This window comes from Chlorocebus sabaeus, chromosome 22, assembly GCF_047675955.1.
Source record: "Chlorocebus sabaeus isolate Y175 chromosome 22, mChlSab1.0.hap1, whole genome shotgun sequence".
Lineage (NCBI taxonomy): Eukaryota > Metazoa > Chordata > Mammalia > Primates > Cercopithecidae > Chlorocebus > Chlorocebus sabaeus.
Window position 1 is genome coordinate 92,769,316 of NC_132925.1, and position 23,668 is coordinate 92,792,983.

Sequence of the window (23,668 nt, forward strand, 5' to 3'; positions counted from 1 at the left end):
TTCAAACATCATCTCAGTGGACTGTGAACGGACAACTGAGGGTTGGGTTTTTTACCACCAAACTGGTTCCTTCAGGCTCAGAGTTAACATTTGACTATCAGTTCCAGAGATATGGGTAAGTATTGTTTCTACTAATTTTGCTGCTTCTGTTGGGGAAATAGGCTGTTCAGTTATAAAGATATAAAACTTTAATATGAATTACTTAAAAGTTATATTTACTCTCAACTCTTATCTATAAGATACTGTTTTGGTTTTGTGTGTTTTTCTAATGTATGACACTTCTGACCCTTAAGGGATGTTGTACAGGAACTATATAATTTTCTCCTCAGCCTCATACTATCTACTTGTATAATTATATTTCTTATGTAATTCTGAAAAACTTTATTATAGACATGCCAACTCTGTGTGTCTGAAGAGAATAGTACAGTATTATAAATTACTCTGTATCCATTAGTCAGCATTAAAAGTTATCAACTCATAACCAGTCTATTTCATCTGTACCATTTTGTATTCTTAAATATAATTGGTTACCTAGTTCTGTTTCCTAAAAACAGTAACCGATGCAATAGCAAAGACTGCCTAAACAAAAAGTGTGGGAGTTCTTATTAACACTGAAGCATTAATAAAGATACTGAGGAGGTTTGAAGTATATTATGTAAAATCCCTGTGTTCCAATGACTATTTAAAAATAAAACTACAGGCTGGTTGCGGTGGGTTACGCCTGTAATCTCAGCACTTTGGTAGGCTGAGGCGGGCAGATCACGAGGTCAGGAGTTTGAGCCTGGCCAACGTGGTGAAATTCCATCTGTACTGAAAATACAAAATTTAGCTGGGCGCACACTTATAATCCCAGCTACTCTGGAATAGTTTGAACCTGGGAGGTGGAGGTTGCAGTGAGCCGAAATCGAATTGTTGCACTCCAGCCTGGGTGACAGAGTGATTCCGTCTTAAAAAAAGAAAAACAAACAAACAAAACCCCAAAAATTACATTAGGGCCGGGTGTAGTGGCTCACGCCTGTAATCCCAGCACTTTGAGAGGCCGAGGCGAGCAGATCATGAGGTCGTGAGTTTGAGACCAGCCTAGCCACATGGTGAAACCTGTCTCTACTAAGAATATAAAAAGTAGCTGGGTGTGGTGGCACATGCCTGTAATCCTAGCTACTCCGGAGGCTGAGGCAAGAGAATTGTTTGAGATCGTGCCACTGCACTCCAGCCTGGGCAACAGAGCAAGACTCTGTTTTGAAAAAAACAAAACAAAAACAAAACAACAAAAAAAGCTATATTAGTCAACCAATTCATGACTTTGAAGACTAGTTTAGAAAAGGGAAAAAAATTAAGCATTTAAACATGTATTCTGCTTTTCTCAAGTGACGTCTGCTTTAGGTTAAACCAAATAGTTGATGAGAGGAAGTTCTTCTTTGTACAGGTATTCCAGTTAATAAATGTAGTAGTAGGGTGAGCTGCGGTGGTGCACACTTACAGTCCCAGCTACTCAGGAGGGTGAGGTGGGAGGATCACTTGAGCCTAGGACATGGAGGCTGCAGGGAGGCACGACCTTGCTACTACACTCCAGCCTGGGCCATAGCTCAAGACCCTGTCTCAAAAAACAAAAACATAAACTAAATTAAGTAGTAAAAATATCACCATTTTGCAACACTTAGTAAGGTATGGGTCTTAAACAGTGGTCATTAGTGGCCACTAATATCAGAAAAAGACAACTAATGCGTGCCTCATAATGAAAGAACACAACATTACCTTTGAAACAATCTATCTTCTTTGGGTCTTGAGGACCAGTGACCTATACAAGATACTTTCTGATTATTAAGAAACCAGTACAGTTAAAATATTGGAAAATGTAAGTAAGGCACAAAACCCTAAAAGTTTTTATTTTCTTTTTTTCAGATTATACCTATATCAATTAGTAGCTTTTGGTGTTTATGCTAGAAAAGCACACAGCTCTAGAGTTCCCTGAATATTTTAATTCTTTTAATGCTACCATATGATGAGGTTTTAATTCCTGTACACTGTTCAGTCTGGTGACAGTTACCAGACTTCTGGCAATGAAGGTCTTTTACATACTCCTTCACATTGTTTCATACATGCTTCATGTCTTAAACATAGTGAACTCTGAAACTGATGATCTGATTATAATCTAGGACAAATGCCAGATGGTTGTTTCCGATTCTGTCTGCTTCTCTTGTCAGATATTCAGGGCATGAATGCAGACCAGGTTCTGTGTTGGGCTCCATGTTTTTGCCTCTGTGCTTGTATTGTTCTCTCTGAGGGAAAGAAAAGTGGAAATCAAGTGCTGTTTGGGAATTCCTGCTCTACTTATTGAACAATTCATTTTTATCCCTCTAATTGCTACTATCACATCCTAAATCTATCAGTTTACTATTAGAATACTCAATTTTTTTTTTTTTTTTTTTTTTTTTTTTTTTTTTTTTTTTGAGACAGCGTCTCACTCTGTCGCCCAGGCTGGAGTATGGTGGTGCAATCTCGGCTCACTGCAACCTCTGCCTCCTGGATTCAAACAATTCTCGTGCCTCAGCCTCTTGAGTAGCTGGGATTACAGGTGTGCGCCACCACGCCCAACTAATTTTTGTGTTTTTAATAGAAATGGGGTTTCACCATGTTGGCCAGGCTGGTCTCAAACTCCTGGCCTCAAGTGATCTACCTGCCTTGGCCTCCTAAAGTGCTGGGATTACAGACATGAGCCACTGTGCTCAGCCTAGAATACTCAATGTTTTCCTCAGGTAGCTCTGATCACTGATAAATGCCAGACGTGGTTTCTTCTAGGTCCCTGTAAACTTAGGCCTGTATTCTTTCCCACCATTCTTCCTTACCTCCATGGCTACATTTATTTTTTTCTGTATTTGTTATTATAGTGCCTCATCCTTAACGTGATGATTACTTTTTTTTTTTTTTTTTTTTTTGAGACAGGGTCTTGCCGTGTTGCCCAGGCTGGAGTGTGGTGGCATGATTTGGGCTTGCTGCAACCTTTGCCTCCCAGGTTCAAGCGATTTTCTTGCCTCAGCCTCCTGAGTTGCTGGGATTACAGCCATGTGCCACAATGCCTGGCTAATTTTTTAATTTCTAGTAGAGATGAGGTTTCACCATGTTGATCAGGCTGGTCTCAAACTCCTGCCTCCCAAAGTGCTGGGATTACAGTTGGGAGCCACTGTGCCTAGCCATCTTTTAATAATCAAATGTTTCCTTTTAAGTATCCTATATTAATCATTTTATATCTGCTTATACTAATGCATGTTTGTTCTATGTGCCAATTAAACATTTACATATAAGTAATAGTTCTCTGAACTATTGAAACAATTTTGTTCTTAATCCATATATGTATATGATCTCTTATTTTCATATTAGTAGGTATTCTCATAAAATGGAAAGATTATTTCTTGGCTAGTTTTGTCCTCCCAAAGAAAGATGATTGGAAAAATAATGAATATTTTTAAAAAGCAGTTTTCAGACATTTCTATTAGTAATAGCAGACTTGTTGGAATCTCTTCAAGTTATGGTTTTTGTTTTGTTTTGATTTCCTTTAGACTGGTATGACTTTTGTGTGTAATTGTTTTATTGCCAATAGTTTTGTATGGTTTACTTCCACATAGCTGACTTCTTTCCTATGCTCTTTGAACAGAAAAGAAGCCCAGAAATGTTTCTGTGGATCAGCCAATTGCCGGGGTTACCTGGGAGGAGAAAACAGAGTCAGCATCAGAGCAGCAGGAGGGAAAATGAAGAAGGAACGATCCCGTAAGAAGGATTCAGTAAGTTTGCATTCTTCTTTCAACTTTCACATTAAAAAATTTAAAAAGCGAGGTGGCTTTTCTGATTGAAGGTTATAAAGTCATACTACTGCCACCAGCCACCAGAGAAATCCAAGATCAGATGAGTTGTTACCAGAAGAGATGCAGTTGCTATTTTTATTTCAGATTCATAGAGATTGGAATTGGGTACTGAGAACTATTAAAGTATTATTGAAAACACTTGGACTAATAGTTTTTCAGCTTCTTTAAAACTCCTAAGTACAAGTAAAACATATCTTTTCTCCCTGATAGCTCACTATGTCTGCTGTACATTTCTAATCCCTTGTTATTGGTTTGTCTTTGTTTGGTACTCTAAACTTTGAGTGTTCTTCAAATCTCTGAAAACCCTCTTTTGAGTGTGAGAAAAGTTTTGAGAGGAAATAGGTAACCTAAGGCTGAAACAGGAGTGAGTAGTCACAGATGCTCTTTTTATTTAATGAAACAGCAGTTGATAACTTTATTTTGTACCCCGTCTTGCCTGAGTTACTCCTGGGATGGGGATGGGGTTCTTGGTGGGGAGTATCCTGTTACTAAGGGGACTATCAATTGCGAAACAGACTTTGTGTTTAAAAAAATATTCTCCTCCCTTTTTTGAGGATCCCTTTGCTAGAGCACTGTTTTTCAAAAGTGTGATCCTCGGATCACTTTCTTTAGAACCACTTGGCTGGATCCATAGTAAAAATGCACATTTTTGGGCCAGTCCCTAGACCTGTGAATCTTAGTGGAAGGGCTGAGAAAATCCCCTGTGATTCTTTTGCAGTTAGCTTATTCCTGGACTTTTCAGGAACTTAGTACTCATGAGAAATAAAGATGACAGCAATTTTTCTGTTTAGATGGGGAGATAGAAGAAGACATGAGGGAGGTGATAAGAGTATAATGGTTAAAAGGTAACATCAGTTAAGCACAAATTAATTTGAGGGAATTAAGTATTAAGAATCTGAATTCTGTAAGAAGATACAGATAATAAAAAGCATTGGAAAGGTCCATTTAAAAAAAGCAGAAAAGGGCAGTTTATATAACAAACACCTATATTTGCACCACCCAACATGAACAAATGCATTAGAATGTCATGTGTTCTTTAGCTCTTTCTTTCTCTCTTTCTCTCTCTTTTAAAAAATGTATACATTTTCAAATGGTTTGGCTTTGGTTTTTTTGAGACAAGGTCTCGCACTGTTCCACAGGCCAGAGTACAGTAGAGTGATCACAGCTTACTGTAGCCTCGAACTCCTGGCTCAAGTGATCCTCCCGCCTTGGTCTCCCAAAGTGCTGGGATTACAGGCATGAGCCACAGTGCCAGCCCTTTTTTTTCCTTTCTTTTTTTTGAGGCAAAGTCTCACTCTGTTGCTTAGGCTGGAATTCAGTGATGCATTTATAGCTCACTGCAGTTTCAAACTCCCGGGCTCAAGTGATCCTCTCGCCTTGGCCTCCCAAAGTGCTGGGATTACAGACATGAGCTACCACACCCAGCCTTCAGCCCTCTTTTTATTTAGCATATATAGTGTAACTTTATGCCAAGCACTTTTCTAAGCATTTGATGTATTAGCTCACATCACATATAAGCTTAATGTGAGATGTATTCTCACAATAAGCTTATAAATTAGGTAATGATTTTTCCTTTGTTACAGATAAGAACACACTAAGGCACAGAGAGATTGTAGTGTCACCCAACTAGGTGTTGGAAATGAACTCCAATCCAGCATCTTGTCTCTGCTCTTTTTTTTTTTTTTTTTTGAGGCGGAGTCTTGCTCTGTCGCCCAGGCTGGAGTGCAGTGGCACTATCTCGGCTCACTGCAAGCTCCGCCTCCTGGGTTCACGCCATTCTCCTGCCTCAGCCTCCCGAGTAGCTGGGAGTACAGGCGCCGCCACCACGCCCGGCTAATTTTTTTTTTTGTATTTTTAGTAGAGATGGGGTTTCACCGTGTTAGCCAGGATGGTCTCGATCTCCTGACCTCGTGATCCACCCATCTCGGCCTCCCAAAGTGCTGGGATTACAGGCTTGAGCCACCGCGCCCGGCAGGGAGCAACCATTGTGTTAAACTACAGTCAACCTGTAGAGTGCAGTCCCCTCCTACCTCTGAGGCAACTATGGCCGTAACAATAAATGCTTCTGTGTTTTAGAACATATTGAATTGTTTCGTGTAACGTTTTAAAAGTTTTTAGAAATGGTAAAAGATGTCTGGACGTGGTGGCTCTTGCTTATAATCCCAGCACTTTGGGAGGCCAAGGCAGGAGGATAGCTTGAGCCCAGGAGTGCGAGACCAGCCTAGGCAATATAGCAAGACCTCATCTCTATTAAGAAAAAAAGACAGAAGAAGAAATGATATAGTATATATGTATTTGTGTGCATTTTTTTACTCTTATTTTTGAGTTTGATCTGAATTCATATATGTAGATGAACATTTATTTCTAACTGCTGTAATTTTTTTTCTTTTTTTCCCCTCAACTTCTGCATGATGGTCATTTGAAATTTTTTCATCATATAGCAGTTTATTGACATATTTTCCTACTGATGAATACTTACATGTTTCCAATTTTTGCTCTTAATATCTTTTTTTTTTTTTTTTTGAGACAGAGTCTCACTCTGTAGCCCAGGCTAGAGTGCAGTGGCATGATCTTGGCTCACTGCAAGCTCCACCTCCCGGGTTCATGCCATCTTCCTGCCTTAGCCTCTCGAGTAGCTGGGACTACAGGCAACTGCCACCACGCCCGTCTAATTTTTTTGTGTTTTTTAGTAGAGACAGGGTTTCACCGTGTTAGCCAGGATGGTCTCGATCTCCTGACCTCATGATCAGCCAGCCTCAGCCTCCCAAAGTGCTGGCATTACAGGTGTGAGCCACCGCGCCCGGCCTTTGCTCTTAATTTCAAAGTTAGTATCTTTGCACATGTCTCTTTTGCACATGTTTAAGATTTATCTATGGAAGTGTAGTCACTGGGTCATACCTAGTCTGTTAGCTTTCTTTACTTGACTACAGGACATTTTTCTTTAAACTCCATTAAATTGCTTTTGTTGTTAACTCTTGTTTCATATAATTGGTGGTTTACCAGAGCAACCACAAAATAGTTATTAAACATGTTGACCTAAACTAGTATCTCCATAAAAACTTTCCAGGCCAGGCGTGGTGGCTCACGCCTGTAATCCCAACAGGCGTGAGATTTGGGAGGTTGAGCCAGGAGGATCACAAGGTCAAGAGTTCAAGACCAGCCTGGCCAACATGGTGAAACCCTGTCTCTACTAAAAATACAAAAATTTGCTGGGCGTGGTGGTTGGTACCTGTAGTCCCAGCTACTCTGGAGGCTGAGGCAGGAGAATTGCTTGAACCTAGGAGGCAGAGGTTGCAGTGAGCCAAGATCACACCACTGCACTCCAGCCTAGGCTACAGAGCAAAACTCCATCTAAAAAAAAAAAAAAAACTTTCCAATGGCTATTTCCTATTTTCAAAACTTATAGAATAAAAACATTTTAAAATTAATTTATTGATGAGAAGTGACCTTATTATAGATTAAGAGGTGGTATTATATCTGTATCATACTTCCGTTAGGTGACTTTTTACCTTTCTGAGAAGATTTAAGGATAACTCCGAGGAGCTAAGGACTAGATATTTCTGTCATTGGTTGATTGTTTGTATTCAGGTAATAGTGTGTCAATTTCAGGATAGGTCTTGGTGCCTACGGACTGAATTAGATGTAACTTGTATCCAGTCATTCTGTAGGCTACAGTCATTGGTTGCTCCAGATACAAATTTGAAGTTATTCTGGAACAATGATGTTTTACATGAAACTTTGCCCAGATAAACCCAGAATGACCCAGAATGAACCTAGGTTCCTAGAATGATGTGAAAGATCATTTGCCCTTGACTCTAATGCAGAGGTTAACTCTACTTTTAATTTCACTTGGATTATCTCCTGCGGAAATTCCTTTTTTGCATGCCTAGATTCTGAGTTTTGGTTATAGTTGAGCAGAATCACAGAATTCAACTGTTTGAACTCACAAGATTGAGCCTTGGGAATTTCTTTGGGTAAAGGATGCCCTGGAAAGGACAAGGTAGCTAGCAGTTCAGAATGCAGTTTTGCATGTATAAACTGTTGACAAGAAGATGTTAATAATGATTGCACTGTAATCCACATCCCTCATGCTACCCCTTGATTGCTAAACATTTTTTATCCTTGTTCTTATGATTGCATCTGAATACAGCTTATCTCCTTAATGAAACTATAAGCTCTTCCAGGACAGGTGATTATCTTCTTTGGCTATGTCACACACTTGGTACTTACTTACTTGATGGAAGTATAATGAGTCCCTACTATGACCTGATGTTATTTGTAGTTTATGGTACGAACAGAAAATAGTCTGAAACTTCCCTTAGTCTCTATTGTTTGAGTTTTTGAAATAAATTAGTAATGATTTATGTAATAAAGAGGGTGAAAAGCCACCTGAGTGTGAGGAAATACTTACTTTCAACTCATAACAAATGAATACTACTATCTAGAATATGCATAATGAGTGTAACCAGTATCCTATTAATAAGAAAAGAACAGTCAGCACAAAAGAAAAATAGACAACTTCCAGAGACACTTTACTAATTCAAATAGCCAATAAACATGGAAAGCTGTTCAACCTCATTAGTAATCTGGGAGTGCAAATTAAAATTACTCTCACCAGATTGATAAAAATTAAGTTCCATGATACATAAGAACAACAGATCTCATACACTGTCAGTGGGGAGTGTAAATGGGGGACAACCACTTTTGAAAATACTTTAACATTATTTACTGAAGTTGAAAGAACATATGCCACATATGCCATATGAGCCAGCAGTTCCTGGGTGTATAAGCAGAGAGCCTAGCTATAATGTATATTAGAAGTCACAACAGCATTGCTTATAATATCAAAAAGTAGAAATTACTCAAATATCTATTAACATAAGAATGAGCCAGGAGCAATGGCTCACGCCTGTAATCCCAGCACTTTGGGAGGCCGAGGTGGGTGGGTCATCTGAGGTCAGGAGTTTGAGACCAACCTGGCCAACATGATGAAACCCTGTCTCTACTACAAATATAAAAATTAACCATGTGTGGTGGTGGGTGCCTGTAATCCCACCTACTCGGGAGGCTGAGGCAGGAGAATTGCTTGAACCCAGGAGACGGAGGTTGCAGTGAGCCGACATGATGCCAGTGCACCCCAGCCTCGGCAACAGAGTGAGGCTCAGTCTCAAAAACAAAAAAAAGGATAAATTATAAAAGAAATAGTCATGAAAATAAACTGGCTGCATACAATAACATGGATAACTCTTAAAATGTAAGTTTGAGTGAAAGAAGCATGACAAAATATTTTGTCCAGTATGATTTCATTTCTATAAAGATGAAAAATAGATACAATTTTATATACCTATGTAACAAACCTGTGTGTTCTTGCACATGTATCCCAGAACTTAAAGTAAAATTAAAGTAATAAGGGAGCAAGGACAAGAGTGAACCTTTCATTTCAAATAAAGTTAACTTCCATCACTAAAAACAAAAAAGAAAGAAATTTTAATATTTAGGAATTTGCATGTGGATAGTAAACCTATCAAGAAAATTGAAGGCCTCTTTCTTAAAATATTAGGATAAGTTATCTCTAAAGCACAGGAAGGGTTGCTGTTATAACTCGGAAGGGGTAGGTACATGGGGCACTGCAGGAATGTTGGCAGTATTCTGTTTTTAAATTTACCTGGATGGTGGCTATATGGGTGTTGCTCACCTGTTTATTAAACCTGTTTACTAATTGTTTATATATTTTTCTGTATATATATGTATACTGCATACTGTATGTTGTATTCCATCAAGAAGTATTTAAAATGCTACTTAGACCTCTTAGTGCCAAAAATATTCAAGTAGTAAAAAATAATATTTTGCAATGATTAGGTACTCAATAAATTTTCAAGTACTGTAGAATTGTGCATATATATGCACTATATAGAGTAAATATATATTTACTCTATATAAATTATATTTAAACATATATAAATATATTTAAGATATAATTTTCCAATTATCAATATTTTAAAAATACACCCTAATCAATCTTACATTTATGTTTACTTTTAGTTACTTACCTCATATTCTTGGATGATGTTGACCCATACATAAAATCTAGTACTTTTAGTAAATGTAATTTAATTGAAAGGAAGGGAGACAAACTCAGTCTTCCCACCTGTCTCTCCCAGGTACCCTAAAAGTTACTGCACAATTGATTGCTATGCTTGAGCACCCAAAATTAGGGGAGCTGTATTATCACCACTAGAATTGGCATGCATTTATGTGTATGTGTGTTACAGTACAACCACTGAGGAATGTTCAAGGGTTATTCGTCTTTATTTTGTTTGCAAAAATTAATTTATACTACAGTTTCTGCATTTTTACTGTTTCTTTTTCTTTAGTTAGAACGTTATTTTCTTTATATCCTGGAAATGCCTTATTACAATATCTATTCAATAAATGTTATTGAATGAATGTAAGTAACATAATTTAGCTTTATCTCAGAGTTTTAAACAGTCATAACATACCTAACTTTAAAAAGAAAATACATCTTCTTTTTTTTTTTTTTTTTTCCTAAAGACAGAGTATTTTGCTCTGTTGCCCAGGCTGGAGTGCTGTGGCATGATCTTAGCTCATTGCAACATCCGCCTCCCAAGTTCAAGTGATTCTCTTGTCTCAGCCATCTGAGTAGCTGGGATTACAGGTGTGCATCACCACACCTGGCTAATTTTTATTTTATTTTATTTTATTTATTTATGATGACAAGTCTTGCCCTGTTGCCCAGGCTAGAGTGTGGTGGCATGATCTTGGCTTACTGCAACCTCTGCCTCCCGCGTTCAAGTGATTCTCCTGCCACAGCCTCCCAAGTAGCTGTGATTATAGGCACCTGCCATCATGCCTGGCTAATTTTTGTATTTTTAGTAGAGACTGGGTTTCACCATGTTGGCCAGGCTGGTCTTGAACTCCTGACCTCAGGTGATCCACCCACCTCGGCCTCCCAAAGTGCTGGGATTACAGGCGTGAGCCACCGTGCCTGGCCTAATTTTTGCATTTTTAGTAGAGATGGGGTTTTACCATGTTTGCCATGCTGGTCCCAAACTCCTGGCCTCAGATGATCTGCCTGCCCTGGCCTCCCAAATGCTGGAATTACAGGTGTGAGCCACTGTGCCTGGCTAAAAATACCTCGTTTTTTAGTCCTGTTTTATTTACATCTCAAAACTCTGTCAAAAGCAGTGTTGTGGCTGTTACAGTTGAGGGGAAAAGTAGAATTTTAAAGCCCTTGAACTCTTCTAATACCATAGAATTTGGGACCCAGGAAGGCTTACTTTTAGGATATGCAAGGAAAGGATATCTTTAATGAAATTGTCTTTCTTGGATTAGGACAACTTTAAATTGGTTTTTCTGTTCGTGTATTTACTCAGAAACTTAAATGGTATTGGAAATGAAAAAGAATGAGCCTTAAATGTACATTTTAGAAAGAAAAATGGTTTTGAGTTTCTACAGCCTCTCTCAGGCAGCACTTTATATTTTCTCATTTATTCTTATTCTTTACCAGAATTTTTGAGTACAGTATGAAATAAAAATGTTCAGTGCCTTGCCTGAAATTACATTAAGGTATAAATAGCTAGTTAAGTAAAAGAAAAAGTAATAGAAAATTTTCTTAAGATTCTTTCCTTTTAGTTTTGCTTTTCTCTGAATCATTTCATTGTAGACTTTTATCATTTGCTGCTAAGTTTTAATGCTATCTGTATGTCTTCTCCTTAGTCTCTAGCTTGTCTAAATTTGATTCTGTTATTGCCACACAAATTATTCTCAAATTCCACTTTGGGCTGGGCATGGTGGCTCACGCCTATAATCCTAGCACTTTGGGAAGCTGAGGCGTGCAGATCACAAGGTCAGGAGATCGAGACCATCCTGGCTAACACGGTGAAACCCTGTCTCTACTAAAAATACAAAAAATTAGCCGGGTGTGGTGGCACGTGCCTGTAGTCCCAGCTTCTCAGGAGGCTGAGGCAGGAGAATCACTTGAATCTGGGAGGTGGAGGTTGCAGTGAGCTGAGATTGCGCCACTGCACTCCAGTCTGGGTGACAGAACGAAACTCCATCTTAAAAAAAAAAAAAAAAATCCACTTTGATCATATTATTCCCTTGTTCAGGATTCTGTTCAGGTTTTATCAAATTCAAGTTATTTTATGTTACATTGAGATCTTCTAATCTAACACCGGTCTTTTTTTGTTTGTTTGTTTGTTTTTGAGAAGGAGCCTCACTCTGTCACCCAGGCTAGAGTACAGTGGCACAGTCTCGGTTCACTGCAACATCAAGCTATTCTCCTGCCTCAGCCTCTCAGGTAGCTGGTACTACAGGCTCCCGCCATGCTGCCCAGCTAATTTTTGTATTTTTATTAGGAACGGGGTTTCAGTATGTTGGCCAGGCTGGTCTTGAGCTCCTGACCTCAGGTGATCCACCCGCCTCAGCCTTTCAAAGTTCTAGGATTGCAGACATGAGCTACTGCATCTGGCCCAATCTTTTATTTGGTATGGTTTTTCTCAGTCCCTCACCATGCCTTACCTGTTTGAGCTTTGTTGACCTATGCACTGTTATGATTTCTTATTTTTCTTTGTTCACACTTTCCTCACTACTTTGCTTACCTTTTCCTCTTGTCTTTATCTTACCTATTTCTAATCTTATTTTAGTGACTCATTCTAATTACTCCCTTACGTAGACCTCTTAGGTCTACATAACATGTGCAGTTAATGCTTCCTTGTTTGGTTTCATATGAATTAATTTAATCTCCCCCATAATAAATTCTTTGAAGGCATCTTTATATCCTGTAACTGCCATAATGCAGGACTGGAAATAACCTTTGGTAGGTTGATTCCCAACCCCCATTATTTACATTTAATATTTAAAACACTCAAAGAATATATATGTTACAAAGCATAATTATAAAATCCTTGTTAGTGCTGCTCTGCTTCCTTCTCCCTACCTGGAGGTTACCACTGTTGTACATTGTGGGTCTTACTTCCTTGCCTTTTTTTTTGAGACAGGATTTCACTGTGTCACCCAGGCTGGAGTGCAGTGGCAAAATTATAACTCACTGTAACCTCAATCTCCCAGGCTCATGTGATCCTTCTGGCCCAGCCTCCTGAATAGCTGAGACTATATATGCACATGCTACCACACCTGGCTAATTTTTTTTTATTTTTAGTAGAGATGAAGTCTGGCTGTGTTGCCCAGGCTGGTCTTAAACTCCTGAGCTCAAGTGATCCTCCTGCCTCAGCCTTTCAAAGTGCTGGGATTACAAGTGTGAGCCATCATGCCTGGTCATCCTTGCCTGTTTAAAAGCAGTTTTTCACATATGTATCCCTAAAAAGTTCAGCTTTGAGGTACATAAAAATGGATTCATATAGCATGTAATTCTTTGGAACTTGCTTTTTCTTAATGACATATTTTTAAGATTGATGGATGTTGTTGCATTTGGCTGTACTTGATTCCTTTCACTGTGGTATTATATTTCATGGCATGAACATGGCCAGTTATCAAACTTGTACAGATATTTGGGTTGTTGGCAATTTTTTGCTAGTATAAGTGTTGCTTCAATGAACATTCTTAGGAATCTTCAGGTACACATGTGCAGAATTTCTCTACAGTTCTGATAAGTAGAATTTCTGTGCATGGGGATACAACTATTTTTCAGGCTAATGCTTTATTTTTTTCTGAAGCACTCTGCCCCATCAGCTGGGTCATTCATATGCTGACATCATAAAAGCGTCATTATATATTAAAATGTGTAACTTATTTAAGTTTGAGGGAGATATATCTCACACAGCAGTGTGAAAACCCAACCATCATATTTATGAACCATAAAGGATCTCTGAAGTCCTTTTAGTTTAATATAATTTGTTTATGGTCTCCCATAAGGGCAGGTTTTTCTGTTTTGGCTCATTGCAGATCTCCACCTAGAATTATACTTGACTCATAATAAGTTCTTGATATGTATTTGATGAGTGAATGAAATGCATTTCAAATGTATGTTATACCATTTTATGCTTTCATCAACAGTAGACTTAATATTATCAATCTTCTTAATTTTTTCCCTCAGTCTAATACCATGGTTTCCCAGTTTGGTCTTAATTTGTGTTTTCCTAATAATTGATAAGGTTGAGCAACTTTTTGGGTTTTTTAGTTTTTGTTGTTGTTGTTGTTGTTGTTGTTGTTTTATAAAAAGGTATTTTTATTTGCTGTGGTAGGTGGATGGAGAGCTAGAAGCTCTGATGGAAAATGGTGAGGGTCTCGCTGATAAAAACCAGGTGCTCAGCTTATGCCGGCTAATGGTTAGAATTGAAACTTTGGAGCAGAAACTTACCTGTCTGGAACTCATACAGGTGAACACTTTAATGTTTATTTTTTTTTTCTGGTTTTGGAGTGGGAGTGAATGAATGAAGATGAATGAAGAAGGAATAATTCTAATAAGAGTTAGTCTTATTTATTTGTTTGTTTGTTTGTTTAGATGGAGTCTTGTTATGTCATCCAGGCTGGAGTACAGTGGTGCAGTTTCAGTTCACTGCAACCTGTGTCTCCTGGGTGCAAGCAATTCTCCTGCCGCAGCGTCCTAAGTAGATGGGATTACAGGCACCAGCCACCACGTCCAGCTAATTTTTGTATTTTCTTGTTAGAGATGGGATTTCACTGTGTTGGCCAGGCTGGTGTTGAAATCCTGACCTCAGATGATCCACCTGTCTCGTCCTCCCAAAATGCTGGGATTACAGGCGTGAGCCACCTTGGCCGGCCAATCTTATTTTTTAAATGGATGTGTGAGTTGTATATGACTTTCAAAGCTTGTACCATATTATTTAAAATGACTAAAGGGTTCAGTATCATTTTATCTATTAGTACAAGGATCCCTAATCCCCAGGCCATGGGCTGGTTAGGAACGGGGCCACACAGTAGGAGTTGAGTGAGCATTACTGCCTGAACTCCACCTGTTGTCAGATTAGCAGCGCCATTCGATTCTCATAGGAGCATGAACCCTATTGTCAACTGCACATGCGAGAGATCTAGGTTGTACACTCCTTATGAGAATCTAATGCCTGATGATTTGAGGTGGAACAGTTTCATCCTGAATCCATCCCCCACCCAGTTCGTTGAAAAATGATCTTCCATGAAACTGGTTCCTGGTTCCAAAAAGGTTGGGGACCATGGCATTAGTAGACCTGGTTTGCTTTCTGTCTATATTCAAAGAATGTGGTGGCGTTTTTTGTTTTTTTTTTTAAATGTAATAATTCATCACACTTGTCATAGCCTTTTACCCTCCAATTATTAGCATGCCAAAGCCATTTGTACTACATGATCTCAAAGCATGAAATTTTAACAGTACTCTTTTTTACACCAGTTTATTAAGTATGCCACAAGATGTTAGATAACACAAAATGATTTTTTTTTTTTTTTAGGGTCTTACTTTGTTGCCCAGGCTGGAACACAGTTGCGCAATCATAGCTCACTGCAGCCTTGGAACTCCTGGGCTCAAGTGATCCTCCTGCCTCAGTTGCCTGGTAGCTAGGACTACAGGCACACACCACCACATCTAGCTAATTTTTATTTTTATATTTTTGTAGAGATAAGGGTCTTGCTATTTTGCCCAGGCTGGTCTTGAACTCCTGGCCTCAACCAGTCCCTCCCTCTTCCACCTTCCAAATTGCTGGGATTATAGTCATAAGCCACGGTTTAAAAAAACCATGATGATTAAAAAACAAAACAGGAAAAAGAGGTCTTTTCAAGAATCATCTGAAAGGGAGAGAAGAAAGAATTATTTAATGATTAATTTTTATGGTTTTGTTTTTATTTAAAAAGGTACTTGCAATTTTTTCTTAGTTCAGAATTTTCATTATAAATGACTTATTAATATTTATGTAATTTTCTACGATAGTAAAATCCCAGTTGACTGGCTATATTTTGTGTATCAGAGAAGATTATAATCTGTTTAAAGCATTTGTTGTAGAGTTCCATTTAGGCTAATGAAAACAGAGTTTCTAGGTTGTTTTTGTGAATGTAAGTGAACTCTATAGTGTGTAATATATACGTGAACTCTCCTCGGGCTCTTTGTAATATTCTGGTATTGCCTCCCAATACTCTACATCCTGTCTCCCTTCCCCCATGAAAGAACACACACTCACAGTCCTGCCTGAAGTCCTTTCTGGAACGTCATGGGCTGTCTTTGTTGTGGATCTGGATGGCAGAGCTAGGTGACGGCCGGGAAAGTAACCAGAAGCTTCAGGAAGAGGTCAGTTCACATTTAGCTTGCTTGTTTCTTAAAACCACTATATTGATTGCCTAGGTTGTGGGTATGTGATAATATAAGTAATTATGAATTTAGCACTGTATCACTGGTATTAAATAATCAAATAATTTTTTCATCTCAGTATCATTCCTTTAACTATCTAACCGTACATTCACCTTGTTAGTAGTTTGTCCCATGGTTTTCCTATAGTATCTTTTTAAAGTTGGTACTACGTAACAGGGAACTACAAGAGCAAGATATAATCACAACAACAACATAGTTAAGTGAAAGATCCAGTTTGTTGTTAAAACCAGAGTTTTAAAAAGATGGGAAGTTATATAAAATTTGAACTGTGGGGCCTAAAGAATTGGTAAAGATCTGAATTCTGCATAACAAGAGTATGAACATTTTGAGGAATTTTTTAAATAAGTGTTTTAAAAGATCTAAGTAAAGGTTCATTGACAGCATTGTTAGTGGAGTAATGATATCTTTACCTTTCTATGAAATTAATAATATTTTCTAACTTTCTAATTTGTAATATAATCCCAAAGTCTTTTATTTAATAAAAGACTTTTAAAAACAAACAAAAAGGAATGGGCAGATAAGTACTTGTTCTTGCCTCCATCCTTCTCCCAGGAGATTTTACTTGAGGAAATTGAGGAAGCCTTGGGTTTTCTGTGGAACTACATTGAAGAATACTTCAGAAAAAATTCTTGGATTTCAGAATGGGTGAGGTTGTCTAAGAATGAGGAGAGGGTCTCTTTGCTAGATAGCTATTTATCAAAAAGCTAAAGAGATGTCTGCATTTTTGTGTGTATGACAGACATCATTTAAATATGTTATTACATAGCTCCCAAGTCTATATCGTAGGCACTTGGTGAACTTTTTAAGAAAAAATACCCAGGATTGGTCCAGTAGTATATATGTTTAAAAAGCTACCCAGGTTTAAGAACTACTGGTAGAGGATATTGATCAGTCCTATTTGATGTTGTGATGTTGCTCCACATTTTATTCTTGCTGATCAGTCTTATTAAAAGTTTTTCTTTCTTAAAGAAAGCAATATTATGATTTTTAATGCTTGTGTTTACAGAGATGTAGGTCTTAGTAAAGCAGTAGCAATAGTGCACTACCCTTGCAGAAATAATCTGAGTCCCATCTAGAGATTGAAAAAGTCAACTGTAGGCCGAGTGCTGTGGCTCACGCCTGTAATCCCAGCACTTTGGGAAGCTGAGGCGGGCAGATCATCTAAGGTCAGGAGTTCAAGACCAGCCTGACCAACATGGAGAAACCCCGTCTCTACTAAAAAAAAAAGCAAAAAAAATTAGCTGTGCATGTTGGTGCATCCCTGTAATCCCAGCTCCTCGGGAGGCTGAGACAGGAGAATCGCTTGAACCAGGGAGCCAGAGATTGCAGTGAGTCAAGATCACATCATTGCACCCCAGCTTGGGCAACAAGAGCGAAACTCTGTCTCAAAAAAAACAAAAACAAAAACAAAAGCAAAGTCAACTATAGCCAGGTGCAGTGGCTCATGCTGGTAATCCCAGCATTTTGGGAGGCCGAGGTGGGTGGATCACTTGAGGTCAGGAGTTTGAGACCAGCCTGGTCAACATGGTGAAACCCTGTCTCTACTAAAAATACAAAAGATTAGCCAGGTGTAGCGGCGAGCACCTGTACTCCCAGCTACTTGGTAGGCTGAGACAGGAGAATTGCTTGAACCCAGGAGGCGGAGGTTGCAGTGAGCCAAGATCATGCCATTGCATTCCAGCCTGGGCGACAGAGTGAGACTCTGTCTCCAAAAAAAAAAAAAAAAAAAAAAGTCAACTGTACAAAGTGATGTAATTTTTTTTTTATGTTTAATCAGATTATAAAGACTTTGGAACACTTGCCCATTCCTACTAAAAATATGTTGGAGGAAAGCAAAGTACTTCCAATTATTCAACGCTGGTCTCAGACTAAGACTGCTGTCCCTCCGTTGAGTGAAGGAGATGGGTATTCTAGTGAGAATACATCGCGTGCTCACACACCACTCAACACACCTGATCCTTCCACCAAGCTGAGTACAGAAGCTGACACAGACACTCCCAAGAAACTAATGTTTCGCAGACTGAAAATTATAAGTGAAAATAGCATGGACAGTGCAATCTCTGATGCAACCAGTGAGCTAGAAGGCAAGGATGGCAAAGAGGATCTTGATCAATTAGAAAATGTTCCTATAGAGGAAGAGGAGGAGTTGCAGTCACAACAGCTACTCCCACAACAGCTGCCTGAATGCAAAGTTGAGAGTGAAACCAACATAGAGGCTAGTAAGCTACCTACGTCTGAACCAGAAGCTGACACTGAAATAGAGCCCAAAGAGAGCAATGGAACAAAACTAGAAGAACCTCTTAATGAAGAAACACCATCCCAAGATGAAGAAGAGGGTGTGTCTGATGTGGAGAGTGAAAGGAGCCAAGAACAGCCAGATAAAACAGTGGATATAAGTGATTTGGCCACCAAACTCCTGGACAGTTGGAAAGATCTAAAGGTAAGGAAGCATCTTTTGTTCATTTCAACTTGAATTACTCAGGTTTAGAGGTCTACAAAACTAAGCAAAATTAACTACTTTTTTAGCCATGCATATTTCTGAAAAATGGAATACTGTCTCTCTTACTGTGTGTCTCAAACATCCTCTAAACAGTGGCAAGAGTCGTATTAGCCAAACTAATATACAAATGTCTTCTTTTCTCTCACTTAGAAAAGTATATCATAATAGTGAGTTCAGTCATTTAAGTGCTCTTCACATTAAAAACAAAAATCATTTGAGTAGCAAACTTAGGATTCTATTTGTAATGAGAAAAAATTAGTGTTTAAATTTATTGGAAATCAGTTGTATTAATGGAAAATTAAAAATAAATTGGAAAACTAAGGTAACTCAGCAGCTTATTAAAAATGATTGAATGTAAATTTGTATTTTAGAAAAACAACTTTATGGAACTAGTTGGTATTCACTTCTAATATTGTTTCTGAAATGGGCCTGCTTTTAAATGCCTATTTCTTTGGACAAAAGAGGAAAAATAGATCTGGAATTCTTATGCCTATTATACACATAATCTCTTGTTGAAGAGTGTAGCAAGATGTGTGCAGGGTTTGCTTTGCAGAAAACCCAGACTGAGTCTTGGATAAACACTAGAATGAATAACAGGATAAACTTAGGAGAGGTATGGTACATTTCATTTGTAAGTGATCTGGACTTGGGATCCATGTCTTGAGGACCCTGTGGGAACAGGTTACTTACTAGCTTCTATTTTTCTGTTCCTCCTTTCTTCTGCCAGAGATGAAGCAACCAAATAAACCAACAATCCTGACTTATTTGCAGCAAGATGAACACCTGAATCCTCCCTGCCCCTAATTATGATGACAAAGCTCGCTCCATTAAATCCTGTATTTTGACCCAATGAAACTGGCCTTAAACACTGAGCAAAATGAGTAGTTGGTGGTTGTGTACTGTGCTTCCTCATTTGCTGTGTTGAGACCCTTCTTTAAGTATGTTGTGGTTTCAGCTCTTGTTTACCCATTTGAGCTCTTACTCATGTTACTTTCATCACTTACAATTCAGTATAAACTCAGCCTTACAGGCCTTTTTCAAAATATAAAAGGAAGGGTTCATAGTAAATCTACTTATGAAGTCAGTATGTGAACTGCAGGAATCAGAATTGCAGTTAATTGAAAGAAGTGTTGGGATAGTCACTTGATGGATTTTATTTAAGGGCTGCTTTGTGACAGCACAGGAGTCCCTAAAAGGAGTCCCTCTTGTGTTTGGAGGCTGCTAGTTGAAGCCTGTAAAGAAGCTCAATTAAGAAGGTGGAGATGAAGACAAGTACACAGATGGACACATAAAAGGCCTTTACAGCTGTAGCTTTATGGAAGGAGAATAAGTAGGGTTATAGACCAGTAGTTTACTTTTGCTGGAGAAGTCTCTGGTTGACGTTATTTTTTAAAACTGCTAAGATGTAATCATTGTAAAGCTGTCTTTAAAATCTGGAAAAAGTAAATATTCTTGTTTCTCTGTATGATAGTTGGTTTCTGTAATTGTAATGGTATGAATTACTCTCTAGGATATACTTAACCCAATTAGATGTAACCGTGGTAATTTAAACTCACACTCTGGACGCACATTTGAGTCCTACAAAATTATTTCTTCCCCTTTTTCTTATCTTCCCCACTGCTATCTGAAACATCAAAGCAATTGTATAATACTATGTAGCTTGATGATCCTCTTGATTTGAGGTTTAAAACTTTATTTGTACTTAAAATACATACTTCTTATCCTTCATACTTTGGATTTTTTCTGATTCTTAGTGTCAAGGGAGCCATTAAGTAAAATTCTCCTGTCTTCTTCAAACTTTAGTTTGCTCTGGAATCATTACCCATCTAGAATTGTATTACTGAGAAATGTTTTTATTGACTGTGAACTGTGATGTTTTGTTACACATTGGTGCTGGGGTTCTTAATTCATCCATCATTCTAATTAACATTTACTATGGCTCTGATTTCAAAACTCTGATTATGGTGGTTCTTAGAAAAACCAGACAAACATAGATAGCATTTAACCAGAAGTCTGAAATCAGGAATCCATAATTTGAACATGTTTTAGAGAAACACATTGACTTGATGTGATTACTATATATCTATACGATCCCGGCATTGAAAGAGTTAACTACTTCTGTCTGACTTCCACCTATGTGTTCGAGTAGACATTAACTGAAAAGAAAATGTCTTATTCAACCTACCTTTATTAGGCACCTATTGTCAAACACTGTGTTAGTTGCTGATCTTTAATTCCAAGATCATACTAAAAAGCATTGGTGTAAGATTGTGGTTATGTGGTTATGGCCATTTCAAGTCTCCCCGACCAACTGGGAGCCACCATAACATTGGCGGACATGTGTTTCGCTTGGCTTTTCTACACACTGGATGGAGTGAAGAACAGAAAGGGATTGCTTCAGATTCCTTAATCTTGGTTTTGCTGTGATGGCAGACTATAGGAATCATCAGTAAATGAAAGAGGGTGGGAGGGAAGGGAATGAAGCTTCGTGAATTACTCTTTGTCCTCCCAGATCTGATGATGATCCCCCTTGTAACTTGAACCATTTCCATCTAGCTTCTCAGGGCAGCAAGGAGCTTGTTAACATCACCAGCTGACCATGTGTCTCCTTTTCTCAACTCCATTTCCAACTTCGTGCTGAAGAAAAACGAGAACCTAGCGTGCATTCTGTGAAGAAACAGGAAGATGGTTGGGAAGTTGGATGATGCATGAAAAATATAATAGGTGAAAAGAGGACAGAGGTGGTTAACTCACTGGCGCCGGCGTTATTTTGGTGCGTCCATTGCCGACAATGGATGTCGTTCCGGGAAAATCCCTACTCCTGGCGAGAAAGGATTAAGTGAGCTACTTTTTCTATACCTATATACACAGGACCACTGCCTTGACTCCACAAGGCTTACACATTTTGACTCCTAAAGTAGACCTCAACCAGAAACATCACCTAGCACATTGCCACTTGAGAGCATGTATTTGTTTTCATGTGAAAATTTACTAGGCTACATTTTCAGCAGGGATATGTGCATATATTTCTGTTTGCAAAAGAAATTGTTGCATATCACCCCTCATGCTGAAAATATACCCTAGACTTCATAGGGCAAAACAGCTGGTTACCAGTGGTGACTATGTGTAACTTGACTGGAATGTCTTCATTCATTTGGATCATAAGAAGAGGAGGTAAGGTTCCCATGAACTTGGCAATTTCAGTTGCCATTAAACACCAAGAGATTGTGATGGTTAGTGATTCCAGAGCCTCTCTTATAAACACTTAGATGATAGGATGTGCATCTCTCCTTAAAATGAAGTCTGGGTATTTCCATTTGCATCTGGATTTAGATGATTTAGGGACAAAATTACCTACATGTGATAAGTTGAACTCTTTCTAATGACTACTCTTATTCTTCTCTTATTTCATCTTTATCTCAAGACATTATCTTTAATTTAGCAAATCAAGTATTTCCCTAGAAAGCTACATATTAAAACTCTCTATGAAAAGTTAAAATAAAACATAGAGTTGCCTAAACTGAGAAGTTTTGAGTCAGTGCTTGGATTTTCACTCCATCACTAATATTTTATGTGAAATCTGCTGTGCAACATTTGAAAATGAAATTATGTGTCCTGGATTTCTGTGATAACTTTTGAATTCTTACTAGAGTAAGGTTATTCTGTATCCATAAAGATTAATATTACTTATCCTTTAACAAAATTACAGTTGCCCCTAAAGAATGCTGTTTTAGCTACATCTACATTAAAATTTTTAAATAAATGTCTCGTTTGGTAAAAGGCAAAAATTTATTAGTGGTCCATTTTTTAAACAAATACTTTCATCTAAATCAAGGGTTGGCCAAATCTGCCCCACTGTTTGTTTTTGTAAATAAAATTTTCTTTGAAACACAGCCATGTTCATTCGTTTATGTATTATCATCTGTGGCTGCTTTTGTACTACAGTGGTAGAGTTGAGTAGTTGTGACAGAGACTGGATGGCCCACAAACCCTAAAATATTTACTATCTTGTCCTTTACAGAAAAAGTTTGCCAACACCTGATCTAAAAGATAAAGTGCAGAATCTGGCTGCTCTAAACATTCTGGTTTTGAATGAAGTCATTTTCACTTTACTCTTTTGGGTGAGCTCTTAATTCTGTTTCCCTAAAGACATAATGATCATGTTTCTATTGCTGCCCATGAAATTAGTTTTTTAAAAAAAGTCTTGACGCTGTTTAGGAAGTGATTTGGATGTACAACTATCTTGAGAGGTGGGAGGGTGTATACGTTATAGAATTTCCAAGCTAGAAGTGATCATCTTAGGACTGTGACCAAGTCAGTCAGAAACTTGAGACTGTTTTAGTATAGATGTAGATAGTATAAGTCTTATAGTAACCATAATGAAAACATACATTTTCCTTCTTGATATTTTAAACTTTTAATTATGATATAATTTCAGGCTTAATGAAAAACTGCAAGAATAATGTTCTGTACATATTCTAGTGACAAGTCTAGAGAAAATTCATTGAAAAATTCCTCTAAACTTTTCACTGAGATTCCCCAGTGTTAACATTTTACCATCATTTTTTTTTTAATCGTTTTCTGTTTCTGAACTTTAAAAAAGTAAGTTACAGCAGAGGCGGTCAGATTGTTTGAGCCCAGGAATTCAAGACCAGCCTGGGCAACATAGCAAAACCCCATCTCTACAAAAACTAAAAAATTAACCAGGCATGGTGGCACGTGCCTGTAGTCCCAGCCACTTGGGAGGCTGAGGTGGGAGGACTGCTTGAGCCCAGGAGGTTGAGGCTGTAGTGATCCATGATGGTGCCACTGCACTCCAGCCTGGATGACAGAGTGAGACTTTGTCGAAAAAAAAAGTCAAAACAACAACTAAGTTATAGATATGATGCCCCTGGATATTGTGTATTTCCTAAAACCAAGGGTATTCTTCTGTGTAACTTCAGTGTGCTTATCAAAATCAGCAAATTACAGTGA

General features: G+C 38.2%; 1 protein-coding gene and 1 pseudogene across 4 annotated transcripts in view; one reads left to right on the plus strand and one right to left on the minus strand.

Annotated features, from left to right (window-relative positions):
• The window catches only part of SETD2 (SET domain containing 2, histone lysine methyltransferase), a 149,764-nt gene that overhangs the window by 64,000 nt on the left and 62,096 nt on the right, over positions 1-23,668 (plus strand). For 3 of the 4 annotated variants that reach the window (XM_007984044.3, XM_073010265.1, XM_073010266.1), the window contains exons 8-12: positions 18-115; positions 3,653-3,779; positions 14,084-14,218; positions 15,994-16,113; positions 17,972-18,634. In XM_007984044.3, coding sequence (XP_007982235.3) covers positions 18-115; positions 3,653-3,779; positions 14,084-14,218; positions 15,994-16,113; positions 17,972-18,634 — 1,143 coding nt within the window. Of the gene's footprint in view, positions 1-17; positions 116-3,652; positions 3,780-14,083; positions 14,219-15,993; positions 16,114-17,971; positions 18,635-21,250; positions 21,419-23,668 lie in introns of all 4 variants that reach the window. The other variant, XR_012090645.1, reaches the window with a different exon arrangement.
• LOC119626102 (small nucleolar RNA U13) lies at positions 13,566-13,705 on the minus strand (annotated as a pseudogene).